Source organism: Protobothrops mucrosquamatus, unplaced genomic scaffold, assembly GCF_001527695.2.
Source record: "Protobothrops mucrosquamatus isolate PMUCROS unplaced genomic scaffold, P.Mucros_1.0 scaffold_256, whole genome shotgun sequence".
Classification (NCBI taxonomy): domain Eukaryota; kingdom Metazoa; phylum Chordata; class Lepidosauria; order Squamata; family Viperidae; genus Protobothrops; species Protobothrops mucrosquamatus.
The window spans coordinates 761,253-775,263 of NW_015386332.1; the positions used below are offsets into that span (position 1 = coordinate 761,253).

A 14,011-nucleotide genomic window follows, 5' to 3' on the forward strand; every position below is an offset into this window, starting at 1 on the left:
ATAATAATTTCAGAGGGAATAGATCAGAGACTATTTTTTTCAGATTTACTGTAACTAGATAATTGGGTGGGACATGAAGATACCAATAACTTGGAGACATTAGAACCTGGGGATGGTCCAGTCCTGAAGTGTTCTTATCCTAAGAACACTGCCTAACATGCCCAGTATCTTCTCCAGTAACAGGACATGTGATTCATCACACAACTATAAAGTGCAGTAAAAGCCCTATCAGAGAAGATATGTTTTGAATACAGATACACTTAACTTACAACAATCATTTAGCAACTGTTCGAAGTTACAACGGCTGAAAAAAGTGACTTATAACCTGTTTTCATGCTTATGAGTGTCGCAGCATCTCCACAGTCAGATGATCAAAATTTGGGTGTTTGGGCATATATTGATCTTCCCAGCTGGCTTCTGACAAGCAAAGTCAATTGGAGAACCTGATTTGCCTAATTGCATGAATTACTTAATTCAGTTGTTGTATGAAACTAGATTCACACTTAACTGTGGAAAAAAAGCTAGCAAAATCAAGGATGACTCACAACAATAGCCTTGATTAGCAATGGAAATTCTGATTCTAATTGTGGTTGCAAATTGAGGACTACCTATAAACCTAAATCTCCAAGATTGGATTAACTGTATTTCAGAGTACTGAAAAGAACTCAATGGTCTGACTAAACTGTTGCCTATTAAATGCAGAATCCTGGAGACTGGGGAAATTGGTAGACAAGGGCATATATCCCTCTTTTCAACAAAATGAAAACCTCTTAAACTATAGCTTGATTTGAATACCTAGGAAGATTCTAGAGCAAATAATAAATCAATCACTCCACAAGTTGGGTTCTTGGTATTCTCTTAGCTTGGTTGTTTTCCTGCAGATATTTCTAGATAACATCATCAATCATGGGAAATTAAAGTTTAATGTTGATTATGTATAGTAGTTTGTCCTGCCAGTCTTAGTTTGGTGTCATTTTTAAAAAAGTTATCAAGGAAGAAACTACAGTCCAATCAAGAGCAGGAGGGCAAGCTACTATAGATAACTAATCAGCAAACTATACTCTTCCATGCACTGATATTATTTAATCTAGTAACTAAGATCCGCAGAATCATCTGCAGAAAAACAACCAAACACCCATCATTTTCTATTATTAGATCTATAAGCCCCTTAAAAATATCCATAAATTTCCACTGAGTTGTCAGGAAAAAGTCTTACCAGACATTTGCTAGGCAGATATTTCTTGACCTCAAGAAAGCAAATGACATTGGATACTATAGTATGATGATCAAATATGGGTTTTATGCTGTGTTTATTAAGTGATCCAAAACTGGCTTGAAAACTATGTTCAAAGAGTTAATTCATTAATGTTTCCACATCATTAAAAGAAAATCCAATGGGATGCCACAGAGTCTAGTCCTGGGTCTATGTTTTCAACATTTTTATAAATAACTTGATTCAGGGAGTTGAAGGAATGCTTAAAAATTTGCAGATGAAATGGAGTTGGATGAGAAAGGTTATACTATAGAACACAGTAACAGAATTCAATTTTGAGATGATAGAGAAATGAGATGAAAATAATTAAATGAAATTTGAGACAAAATATTTATGAAACAGAGATAAAATGCACAGAGGTAAGATGCAATGTACTTGGCTTGGTAATGGTGGGTATGAAAAAGATCTTGAACTAGTACTTTGTATCTTTAATATAAACTAGCAGGCTATAAAAATAAGCAAATGCAATTTTAGACCACATTAACACAAATATAGTTTCTAAATTACAGCAAATTATTATTATTATTCTTTATTCTGCTTCGGTCAGATCTCATTTTTAATATTATGTCTGGTTTGAAGCATTTCACTTAAAGAAAGATCCAGACAAAATGGAACATACCCAGATAGTAATAATAAAGATAGTGAAGGGACCAGAAACTAAGTCCTCTGAGAGGAATTGGCCATTTTCATGATAATATTTTTCAAGCACCTTCAACAATATCACATACATAAAAAAGGCCAAGACCTATTCTTTATCATCAGAAGACATGAAAAGGGATTATGTTACAGGATGATAGATTCCAATTGAATATCATACAAAATAAAACAAATCCTTCCTAGCAACAAGAACAATCTGACAATAATAGTCAGAGAAGTGATCGGTTCCTTTTAATTTGGATGTGCTCAAGTGGTGAATAGATGACTATCAATTAGGAATCATGTAATATAATTCCTGTACAGAATAAGGGTTAGAATCAGTGGTCTCATAAGCCCCTTCTAATTCTATGATTATGCTAGTGTTCCGCAGTATGGATTTCAGTGTTCAGTAAACTTAACCTCCTCAGTCTTTAGATTCATTTATCGGAGTCAAAATATTATTTTTTTCTTGCATTAAAGCCATGGAATATTTTGCATATCAGCCTTCAGTTTTGAGTGCCAGATTTTTGAAAGTTAGATGATTCCAGCATCCGTCATAGTCATGAAGGGTTTGTCATTTGTCTCTAAGTTTAGCCCAGGTTTTACTCCCAGGAGCTCCCTGAAATATTTTCTTAGCACTACCCAATTTCACACTATTTTCTGATCCACTTTTTCAGGAGCAAAAAACCCTTTCCTCTTTCTAATTCACCTTATTGTTTCATCTGCTCTGAAAAATACACTTACATTGTACATCCAAAGTAAAAGTATTACCAACCGATAGAGTTTGCTTTGTGTAAAGTCCTGTTCAATTCATGACACGTGTAACTTATTTATTTTTGATACCCTGCAGAAATTGTGTCCATTATATGAACTGCTGGTTTTCAGACTAAAAATAGTGGCCAAGGGAGGGAATTTATGATATTTGAGAAACTGTTATTGAAGGTCATAAATCAATGATATGGCCATCATTTAAACTTTTGGGGTAACTTTTAATGATTTCCTTTCCTTAAATGATTTGTGTTTGTTATGCTCTTTAATGTAGTCATGATTTAAGCTGAAGCCTCATTCTAAGACTCTTCATTTTCAACCTAATTTTGAATTTATTACTGAGAGATGAGAAGCCTATATCCATTTTTCCAATTATTTGTGACTTGTCTGGAAACGGTGCAAGTGTCTATATTTTCCACTTTACCTCTCAATCTATAATTGTCACCCTCACAGATACTACTATTACTAGCATTCAAGCTTTCTTGGTGTATTGCTTCTTAGTCCTGATTGCCATTTTCACAGCATACCCATCCATTCTTGTCTGCCAATCATTAATATCGCCTTTCCATCAAACTCTAATTCAAATTGATTAGAAACAGCATGCTGTTCCATGTTCCAAGAGCACAACTTTCCCCTTTTCATGTTTTTCTATGTGGTTTGTGTGTGTGTTAAAAATAAAAGCCTGCAAGTTTGGTATCTGAGCTTTTTTGTTTTCTCTTTAGATATCAGCATTGTCTTAACTATTAAAACAGAGTGCATATAAATGCAGTGTTCACTCCACAATTCTGGAAGCAGTCCCTCCCTTTCAGCATTCTCCTTGATGCATATGTGTGGATCTCCAATCAAGATTTAGCCATGGATACAATTGCAGCTACCAGAAACCATGTCTCCAGAGCATTACTGCAGGTACCTTGTCTTCAGCCTGGCTCAAGGATCTATTTCATCCTTGAAATGCTTGCTTCTTTTAAAAGCAGCGCAGGCTTTTGATGCTCAGTTACTAAGAGTGCTTCAGGACTTGGCTGCACTTCGCTATAGAGGAAATATCTCTTTTAATAAGAGAAAGGCCAGTTTTTTAGAATGCAATCACCAAAGTGGATAAGAATAAAGCGATTCTTGGTCTATGTTTTTAGAGCAATGAGGCATCAGAATTTTAGTGCTTATATATATAGTTTTTCTTTTGCTACACTATTGGCTCTTGCGAGACTTGAATGTTTGGGGCATTTAGTAATAATCTTAGCAATTGGAAAGAAAATGGTTTCAGCTGCAGTTTGGCTATTCACCATTAACCAATATTTAATACACTCAAATATAAGTTTACTCTTTTTTCAAATTGTAAAGACCAAAAGCACAATTCATTGGAATCTCTCTAGTGGTGGGATTCAAATACCTGAACAACCAGTTCTCTGCATGGACGCCACTTCTGGAAGTCCATTCTGGGCTGGAGACACCTCCCAGGCCCAAAACGGCCCACCAGAAGTGAATGGACGCCAATTCTGGAAATCCATTCTCAGCCTCGGAGGCCTTCAGAACGGACTTCCGGAAGTGGCGTCCACATATATTCTAGGCCTTGCGAAAAAGGGCTAGGGCATCAGCCGGTTCACCAAAGTCAACAAAAAATTAGCTAACCAGTGCAAACCTGCTGAATCCCACCACTGAATCTCTCTATCTTTTCTTTCTTTCTTTCTTTCTTTCTTTCTTTCTTTCTTTCTTTCTTTCTTTCTTTCTTTCTTTCTTTCTTTCTTTCTTTCCACAAACGGACTTTCTCTTAGAGTTTTCCTTCTGAATTAATTTGAACAACCTTGATGATTGTTAGCTATATTCTCCTGTATATATATATCTTTGTGTGTGTGTGTGTGTGTGTGTGTGTGTGTGTGTGTGTGTGCATGCGTGTGTGTATGTATACATTGAAAATGCTTGTGGCAAAAGCAGAATGGTGTATATTAGTTGCAGATCTGGATACCTCACACTAAAGTCTATAAAGAAAAGACTTCTATTTTCCAGTGGTGGCCTAGAAAGTGTTTGGCATTGTCTCATTACTACTAAAAGGGTTGTTGTGAAGTCCACTGATACTTGGAATCCTTCTTCATTTTGATAGCCATTCACATTGGCCCTTTGTATTGGCTTCCAGACAAGTGCTGTCTAATTCCAGGACACGAGCCTGCAGCATCTCCAAGTTTCCTCCACACAACCTGAAAAAGTAAATGGGAAAGGCATGTTAAGTTACTCATTTTAGCAAACAGAGATTAGCTACAGAAGGGTTTATTAGGTAGATAGTATTATCTGGTGTCATAAAAATAAAAATAAAAACAATAAGTTGTAGAACAAACATCTAGCTTATACTATATTCTTTAGCTGGAATACTACATATTCTTAAAAATTGTTTTAATATTCTAATTATTTAAGACATCATTTATTCCGTTTTGTGCATATCAATAATAATAATAATAATAATAATAATAATAATAATAATAATAATAATAATAATAATAATAATAATAAAAAAGTTGGAAGGGGCCTTGGAGGTCATCTAGTCAAACCCCCTGCTCAGGCTGGAAACCCTATACCATTTCAGAAAAATGGCTGTCCAGTCTCTTCTTAAAAACTTCCAGTGTTGGAGCATTCACAGCTTCTGGAGGCAGGTTCTTCCACTGATTAATTGTTCTAACTGTCAGAAAATTTCTCCTTAGTTCTAGGTTGCTTCTCTCTTTGGTTAGTTTCCATCTGTTGCTTCTTGTCCTGCCTTCAGGTGCTTTGGAGAATAGCTTGACTCTCTCTTCTTTGTGGCAGCCCCTGAGATATTGGAACACTGCTATCATGTCACTGCTCATCCTTTTCTTCATTAGACTAGACATACCCAATTCCAACAACCGTTCCTTATATGTTTTAGCTTCCGGTCCCCTAATCATCTTTATTGCTCTTCTCTGTATTCTTTCTAGAGTTTCAACGTCTTTTTTATATCGTGGTGACCAAAACTGGATGCAGTAATCCAAGTGTGGCCTTAACAAGGCATTGTAAAGTGGTATTAACACTTCACATGATCTTGATTCTATCCCTCTGTTAATGCAGCCTAGCACTGTGTTGGCTTTTTTGGCAGCTGCAGCACATTTGAGTGGCTTATGAATATTATCATTTTGTATCATCTAAGATACATTTCATAATAGTTTTCAGTTTAATGAGGAACAGAAAATATTTTTCCAGGAGACAATGCTGGAAGCTAATGCTGATATAGCAAGAAAGTGACCTCCATCTGATGAGAAATACAGACTGCACAACTGAACATGCAGATTAAAGGGCAGTTTTCTTGTAAACTTTACACTATCTATGTGAACAGCAATGATTGTATTAAATCCTAAAGCCTTTTTAGTGCTCTGAAAATTATATTGTTATTTTAAGATGAAACATAATTACTATATAAATGTAATTTACATATAAAAGGTTGATTCCGAACTTGTTTTTGTGTTCCATTAAATTCATTGTGAACTAATTCAAATTATTAACTTGACCTGCAGATTTTAATATAAACTAACTGCAACTATTTATCTTCTGAATTACCCCACAGATGTTATTATGCCAGAGAAGTTCATTAGCCTATAATATGATCACATTCATAGGGTATGACCAACACACAACTTTATGTATGTATAAATACATTGCACGGACCTCTTAGCTGGTAGGATCAATGACAAATGAATATTATTTTGCAACCCAATTTCTAGAGATCTTAGCTTGCACTGAAAAGTGCAAGCGTTCATAGGGTAAAAGTGGGCATTGACTCTTCTTCTTTATTGCATCATTAAAACATAGCAAAAATGGCCAGTGCTCTCCTTATACTTATCAGGGAATGCTGCACATGGTTTGATACATAAACACTATGTGAAAGTCACAACTTATCAAGGCCATGATGGGAGGTGGAGGTCAATTTCAAAACTAGACTGCCCTTTATTTTTCTTACATCATGCCTTGACTTCTTTAGCTTACTGTTTCTTGCTTCTTGTCTGTATTTGGCAAAATATTGCTTACGCCAAAAGGAAATGATGTGATAGGTATGCAGGCATATAGATAATATACTGTAGCACTGTAAAAGACAGCAGGTTTGTGGAATTTTGGGATCTTTTTCTTTAAAGAGCCATACTGGAAGAAAACCTAAGTTGTTGCATCACCTCTCTACTCCCTGAGCAATAATTATGTTTGCCTTAAATAATTACTTTTCAGAAAATAAAATAATATTTGTGCTGAGGGGACCAGTTTGGTATAGTGGTTAAGCCACTAGGCTAAAAACTGGAAGACCATGACCAACTGGGTGTCTTTGAGTCAGTCACTTTCTGTCAGCCTTAGAAAGAACAAGGCAAGGTCAAAACCACTTCTACTAATCCTTGCCAAGAAAATTGTAGGGACCTGTCCAGGCAGTCACCAGGAGTCAATATGACTCAAAGGCACTACCCCCCCCCAAAAAAAATGTGCTGAATTTTTTCTTCTTTGTGCCTATCTCTTGATAAATAAACTGGCATACATTAGTATCAGCATTATTAATAAGTAACTTATCCCTCTCCTAAATAAGAAGCCTCCCAATTCAGTGGTCAGAGAATATGCTGCATTTTTGCCTAATTCCAACTACTAAATTGCTTCAGACTGGATTGCCACCTGTATGATGGAAAGTGAGAAATTTAGCAAGTGATCCAAAGGGATGTCCCCAGGGTGCAGAAAATAGTCAAGATCATAACCACAATGGTGTAACAATAGCACTTAAGATTTATATACTGCTTCATAGTGCTTTATAACCTTCTCTAAGCAGTTTACAGAGTCAGCATATTGCCCCCCAACAATCTGGATCCTCATTTTACCAACCTCGGAAGGATGGAAGACTGAGTCAACCTTGAGCTGCTAGGCTGCAGAACTGCATTCTAACCACTGCACTTTGTAATTGAAGCTCTGCCTGTTTTTATATGTATAGCTGACACAATACATATAAAAAAACAGGCAAAGCTTTTATTGCTTTCATGGCCTCCATCTTAACTTTTTTTACCACATCCTGAGACACAGCCCTCCCTAAATCATACTATTGTGTTTTCATGAGTGTTTTGATATTCTGGAAGATCAGAAACCAAATCTGCAACTTCAGTTTTTTTCCATTTCTTTATATTTGGAATTTGGAACCCTTTAAACAGAAAATAATTTAAAGGGGGCTTGTTCCAAAATGCTAGAGAATTGGTAAAATGCCAGGCCACTGGAGGACACCAAATGATAGAATAGAATCGCAGTTGGAAAAAATGGCTTATGCTGAGTGCAGTACAAAAAAATCCAAATGAAAACATCCCATGCATATGGCTGTCTAACTTCTACTTGAATATTTATAATAAAGAGCTATATCTACAGTACATGGAGGGAAACAGGCAGTAGGGTACCTCTGCATGCTTGAACCTGATGCTCTTCAACATCTTCATAAATGGTTTAGATGAGGGGAACACATAAAATTTGCAGATGACACCAAGCTGGGGGGAATTGCCAACACTTTGGAAGACTCAAGATTCAAAAGGATCTTGATAGACTTGAGCATATTCAACAAGATGCATTTCAGTGATGAGAAAAGTAAAGTCCAGAACTTAAGCAGGAAAAATGAAATGCATTGGTATAGAATACTTGGCTCAACAATAATAACTGTGTGAGAGATCTATATATCCTAGTAGACTTAAGTATGAACCAGTAGTGTTGTAACTGCCAAAAAAGCAAACACAGTACTAGGCTGCACCAACATAAGAATAGCATCAAAGTCACAGGAAGTGATAGTACAACTCTATACTGCACTAATGAGGTCACATTTGGAGTACTGCATCAAATTCTGGTTAACACAAAAAAGATGTTGGGGCCCTAAAAAGAATGCAAAAAAGAGCAATAAAGATGATAAAAGGTCTGGAGACTAAATCATATGATAAACTGCTATGGGAATTAGATATCTTTAACCTAATGAAGACAAGACTTGGGGAGACATGATAGCAGTATTCCAATACTTGAAGGACTGTCATAGGGAAGAGGGTGTCAATTTATTCTCCATAGCACTTGAAGGCAGGACAAAAAGCAATGGGTACAAGCTTGTCAGCGGGAGATTCAACCTGGAAATAAGGAGGAATTTCCTGACAGTGAGAACAATTAATCAATGGAACAGTTTGCATCTCAGAGTTGTGTGTGTTCCATTGCTAGAGGTTTTCAAGAAAAGATTGGACAACCATTTGTCCAGAATGGTATAAGGCCTTGGGCTGGGGATTGGACTAGAAGACTTCCAAAGACTTTCTAGACCTATGATTATATGATCTCTGTGGGCTAAAAGTTTCCTCATAAATCTCTTGCTTTGTGATACCTAACTTATGGGAAACATCTTTTGATGTGGATGGACAAAGACAAAGGCAACTCTAGGCTGCATCAACATAAGTCTTTTTGCCCCCAATTCATGCAAAATAATTACTGCATCCAATTGTGGCTATCTTAAGAGGGATTCAGAGAAACTGGAACAGGTTCAGGAAAATGTAACAATACTGATGACAGGACTAGAAACTAAGTGCCACAGATTCTTTGTTGAAGGAATCTGGCTTGTTTAGATTTCTTGTTAAGTCTTAGAGACTTAATAGAATAACTCTCATCAAACTCTGAAAAGATGTCACACCATGATCTGTTCTCAGTGGTTCCAGAGCACAAGACACAGAACAATGGTCTTAAAACAAAGAAAGGCACATTATACTAAATGTTAGGAAAAAACCCTCCTAATAATAAAAGCAGTGGATAGTGGAACCAATTACCCAAGTGAGCTCTCTTCACTTGATGTGATCAAGGTAGAGACTGTCAAGGAAGTTTTAATTTGGATTCTTGTCCAAGAAATTGGAGTCAGTAATTTACATGGCCTTTCAACTCTATGAGGCAATGATTTGGAATTTGCCTTTTTTTTTTAACAGCAGCTGCACATGGGGTGGACATTTCCATTGAACATAACTCCAATAATCCTTTCTTTTTAATTAGTATGGGAGAACCAGAGTTTCTCAGGACAGGAAACAGAGTTAACAATACTATAGTTGTTTGCTGCAAACCCAAGAGGTACAGGCAAAATGTCAATTAAACCATGTGAAAGGTGAGAGAAAGAAGCATCAAAATAAAATTACAATAAATATAAAGAAAAAAATATATTTTTATGTTATCAGAGGCCAACATGAATATTGTACTAGCCTGTTTCCAGCGTGCAACAAAGATTCTTATCTATTCATGCTGTGTTTTGCATGAGAGAGCTTTAAGAGTCAGAGAATCTATCATGTAGACCAGATCAGAAAATAAAACTAGAACAATACTTCATTGAAATATGCTGTAGTGACACTATCTTATAATCCTGTGCTTTTCCTCCCCTCCCCTGTAATACTCCAGGGAGTATGAGTCTTTTTTTAATATTTTCTCCTTGGATTTAATGCATGCTTCTGCACCTGCTGTGGCTTCTGGGTGGCTTCCTCAAGGTCATCTCTATGGCTCTCTGCATTAAGCTGTGCATGAATTTAGAGTCTAACCACATCAAACCACACTAGATTGAACATCCAGGAAATTCTCTGAAGTCTTCCAGTGAGCCTGACAGTCATTGATAATTCATACCTCATTAATGTGTAAGTTTAGATTTCTGTTCTGCCAACATGTATACTTTTATAGTAGTTTATACTTTATTGAATTTGCCATTTCGAAGCCCTAACCTAGTAGAGACAGTTTTTTTATTCTATTTACAATACCTTCTTGATGTTACCGCTCTCAATAGTTTAGTATCAGCAGCAGACATGGTCACAACACCGTTCAGCCATACTCTTAGACCATATATACTGTATGTGTACAAGTTTAAAAGTACTGGATCCAATTCTAGGGGACCATATCACATTTTGTGTGATAATTTCCCATTTATGCATGTTCTGATTTCCATTGTTAACCAGCTGTCAGTTTATTAAAAACACTTGTACCCTTATTCCATGGCAGCTGAGTGTAGTGAGGGATTACATCAAGGCTTTGGGATAAAGGTCTAGTACAGTGGTGGCGAACCTATGGCATGGGTGCCAGAGACGGCACTCAGAGCCCTCTCTGTGCCCCAGTCCTATGCCTTCAGCTGGGTTTTATAAACCCTTTTCGCTTTAGGCCTCCGCCGCCATGTACACACACAAAAAGGTTCAATCAATCAGTCAATTTCAACTTCTTGCGGAAAAAAAAAGATCTTGCAAAGTTGGAATTGATTGATTGAACTTTTTAGTTCCACCCAGTCTGCTGTTACCACCGTAGCCACGCCACACTCACCCAATGGGCCACACCCACCTAATGGGCCACACCCACCCGGCACCCGAGAATGCATAAGTGGGTTTTGGGTTGCAGTTTGGGCACTCGGTCTCTAAAAGGTTCGCCATCACTGGTCTAGTAAATGAGATGATTCTTTTTATAAAATGGGAAGGAAATAGCATAGAAACAGCACACCATATACCAATTTTAATGTCTGGTTTCACATAATATACTAAGTCCTATGTCTTGAATAAGAAAACACAAATGCTTTGTCAAGCTTTCTCATTGATGGCCCCTCTATAATCTAGAACAACCTATTCCAAATAGCCAGAACATTATCATTATATTTTTAAGAGCCATGAAAGCATAGGAGTTACCAAGATTTTATTTCTCATGAACAGTAACACGTAAGAGTTGTTGTTGTTACATATGCTATTGGTTTGCTATTAAACCTTTTGTGTTGTTATTTGTAAGCTACTTAGAGCAGTCTCTAAGAGAAACAAATAAAAATAACATGCTATGCCAAAACAAATATGAACAAATAATCAAATGTTCAGAATTGCTGGTTTAATAAAGAGACCTTGTATTAGATAATGCCTGTCTTATCGCAATTTACTATCCTGACTCCATTTTAATCTTGTCAAGCATGTTATGAATGTTGAAATGAGGGAAGGTGGCAGGATTATCCTACCTTTTCAAAGAGTATACCTAATAGAGCTTTGGACTCTTGGATGTTATAGGAACAATTGTATTTTGACATATTCTAAATAACTCTATTGCACTGCTATTGTCAAGTGTTGGCTATATAGTCTTACCACCAAAAGGATATATTAGCATTTTCCATTACTAATAAAAAGCAAGTGTTGCCTTAATGCTAAAATTTGCATTTTTTTCTTTAAAAAAAATTAATCAAGTTTTGAAAGTGCAGGAAAATGCAAAAAAAGAAAAAAAGTCTACTGACCTTAGTAAAAAAAACAGGGTTGGGGTACGGAATTGTAAGAGAAATGTGTTTCAGCATACTTCATTTTGTCTTCTGTTTTTGAAGCTCAAAATTGTATTCTGGGAAATCTTATGAATTTTTTAAAATGCTGACAATGTACTTTGAAAGTATTTCAGTATGAAAATGCAACCAATTACTTTTTAATATTGTTTTGTACATTTACTGACTTTACAGGAATGTGGATATTGCAATGCTTAGGTCAGCATTATATGCTGTATATTTTTGTTCCATATAGAAGGCTGTCCAGAATCTAAGCAATCTGCTTTATAGCTCCATTTAGATGTTTATGAAGGACAATACAGTGAGACTTTTTTTTCTTCTGTAAATGTGGATATCTATCCATTCTCATTCTCACAAATAGAAGGCAATGTCATGACTTTAAAATATATTTATGTAAAAAAATGAAAGCTCTAAAAGATTATATGGGGGAACAATTTATAAATGCACCTTCAGATCTTTTATTTCTCTGTCAGACAAGAGAATAAATGTTTCTGGAGGATTACCTCCATCTCTTCAGGCTACTGGAGGAACCAACCAGGCATGTAAATTGAATGCAAAATTGAGTTCAAGGTTCAATGTGCTGCTTTTTGAAAAATAGTCTGAGTAGGTTTTGATCAAATCAATGGTCTCCCATTTTTGTTTGGAACAAGACCTATACATTCCTTTCCAGGACTTGCTTGCTAGGTTCCCTATAATGTTTGTTGTACTTTTGGTTCTAAACCTGTTCCATTTTGTCTGAAAACAGGACTGGACACAATTCTTGAGGTAGGATATGACCAATGTAGAATAATGAGGAGGTATTATTTCCCAAGATTGTGACATGAATGTAAAAAAAAGCATGTCTTCAACTACTATCTGAAGAAGATGAGGCAGAACTGTTCAGAGTTGTTCCAGAACAAAGGACAAGAAAAAAAATGGGTTTAAAATACAGGAGGAGGTGTCTCTCCATCAAGGTATTGAAACATAAATTGGATGCTCAGCTGTTGGGGATGCTATAATAGTGGATTTCTCAGTTGGAATGGATTATCCTGAAGATGATGTTACATTCTATGAATGAATCCACCAGTTTTGTTGTTTAGAAACAATCATTTTATTGATGCAGCTGAAAAATGCATTTTCCTTTTTTGTAATATTATCAAATGATGTTGCTGAATCATTTTCAGTTTGCAGTCAATTGCTTTTTTTTAGCCCATTTCTCTACCCTATCAACTTCTTGAGTTCCATTTCTGAATTCTACTATATCAGCTATCCCCAAATTTGATTGGTATTCCCTTCACTCCTGCTTATTGTTATTATTATTAGTTATTAAATTTATTAAATTTAAAACATTAAAAATGTTTAATAGAGGCCCAAACTGTAACCATGGCATCCCACATACTTCAATTTAGTTTGATGAGGAATGAACAATGAATATTCTTTAATAATTCACATCAGTTGAATTATGATGCCACCTAATCCACACTTTTAGCTTTTTAATCAGACTATTATGAGATGGTTTGTCAAATACTTTGTTGAAATTAGAATATATGATGTCTCAAAATTCCCATAATTTACAAAGAAAACTTCCAATTAATACATGAAATAAGGTTAGTATGCAAGTCTGGTTCTTGACTAATCCATGATAATTTCTGTTAATAATTATTAGGTCTGTGCAAAGCAATGTAGATTCACTGTGATGAAATGACCGCCACCATAAAGCTAATGTGATTCACTTCATCAAAGTAAAAAGGCACCCAATTTACCTAAACAAAGTAAATCATAAAGCACTTCGGACCATCACCTCAGGATAAGATTTCCCTCAGCCTTTTCAACCTGTATTCACTGAAGTGCTTCCAGATATGACAGCTTCAGAATTGCCCATAGCAATTTTGGCAAGAGACCTGGAGAAGCCTCCAAGCTGGTTGCCTTTGAAGTAAGTAATCCTGCAGCTTTCATTGAAGCTATTCTGGAAATGTTTCAGCCAATACTCTGGCAGAAGGTTCCTGAAGAAGGCACTTAATAGTCTTCCCCCATGGCTCAAACTCAGAGAGAGAAGACTTAAGAAAATCCTTGAA

At 36.1% G+C, this 14,011-nt stretch overlaps 1 protein-coding gene across 1 annotated transcript in view; it reads right to left on the bottom strand.

Annotated features, from left to right (window-relative positions):
• Positions 1-4,576: 4,576 nt before the first annotated feature.
• Positions 4,577-14,011, bottom strand: part of CCDC85A (coiled-coil domain containing 85A) — a 132,601-nt gene continuing 123,166 nt past the window's right edge. The window contains exon 5 of the mRNA XM_015831352.1: positions 4,577-4,866. Coding sequence (XP_015686838.1) covers positions 4,777-4,866 — 90 coding nt within the window. The 3' untranslated portion in view covers positions 4,577-4,776. The remainder of the gene's footprint in view (positions 4,867-14,011) is intronic.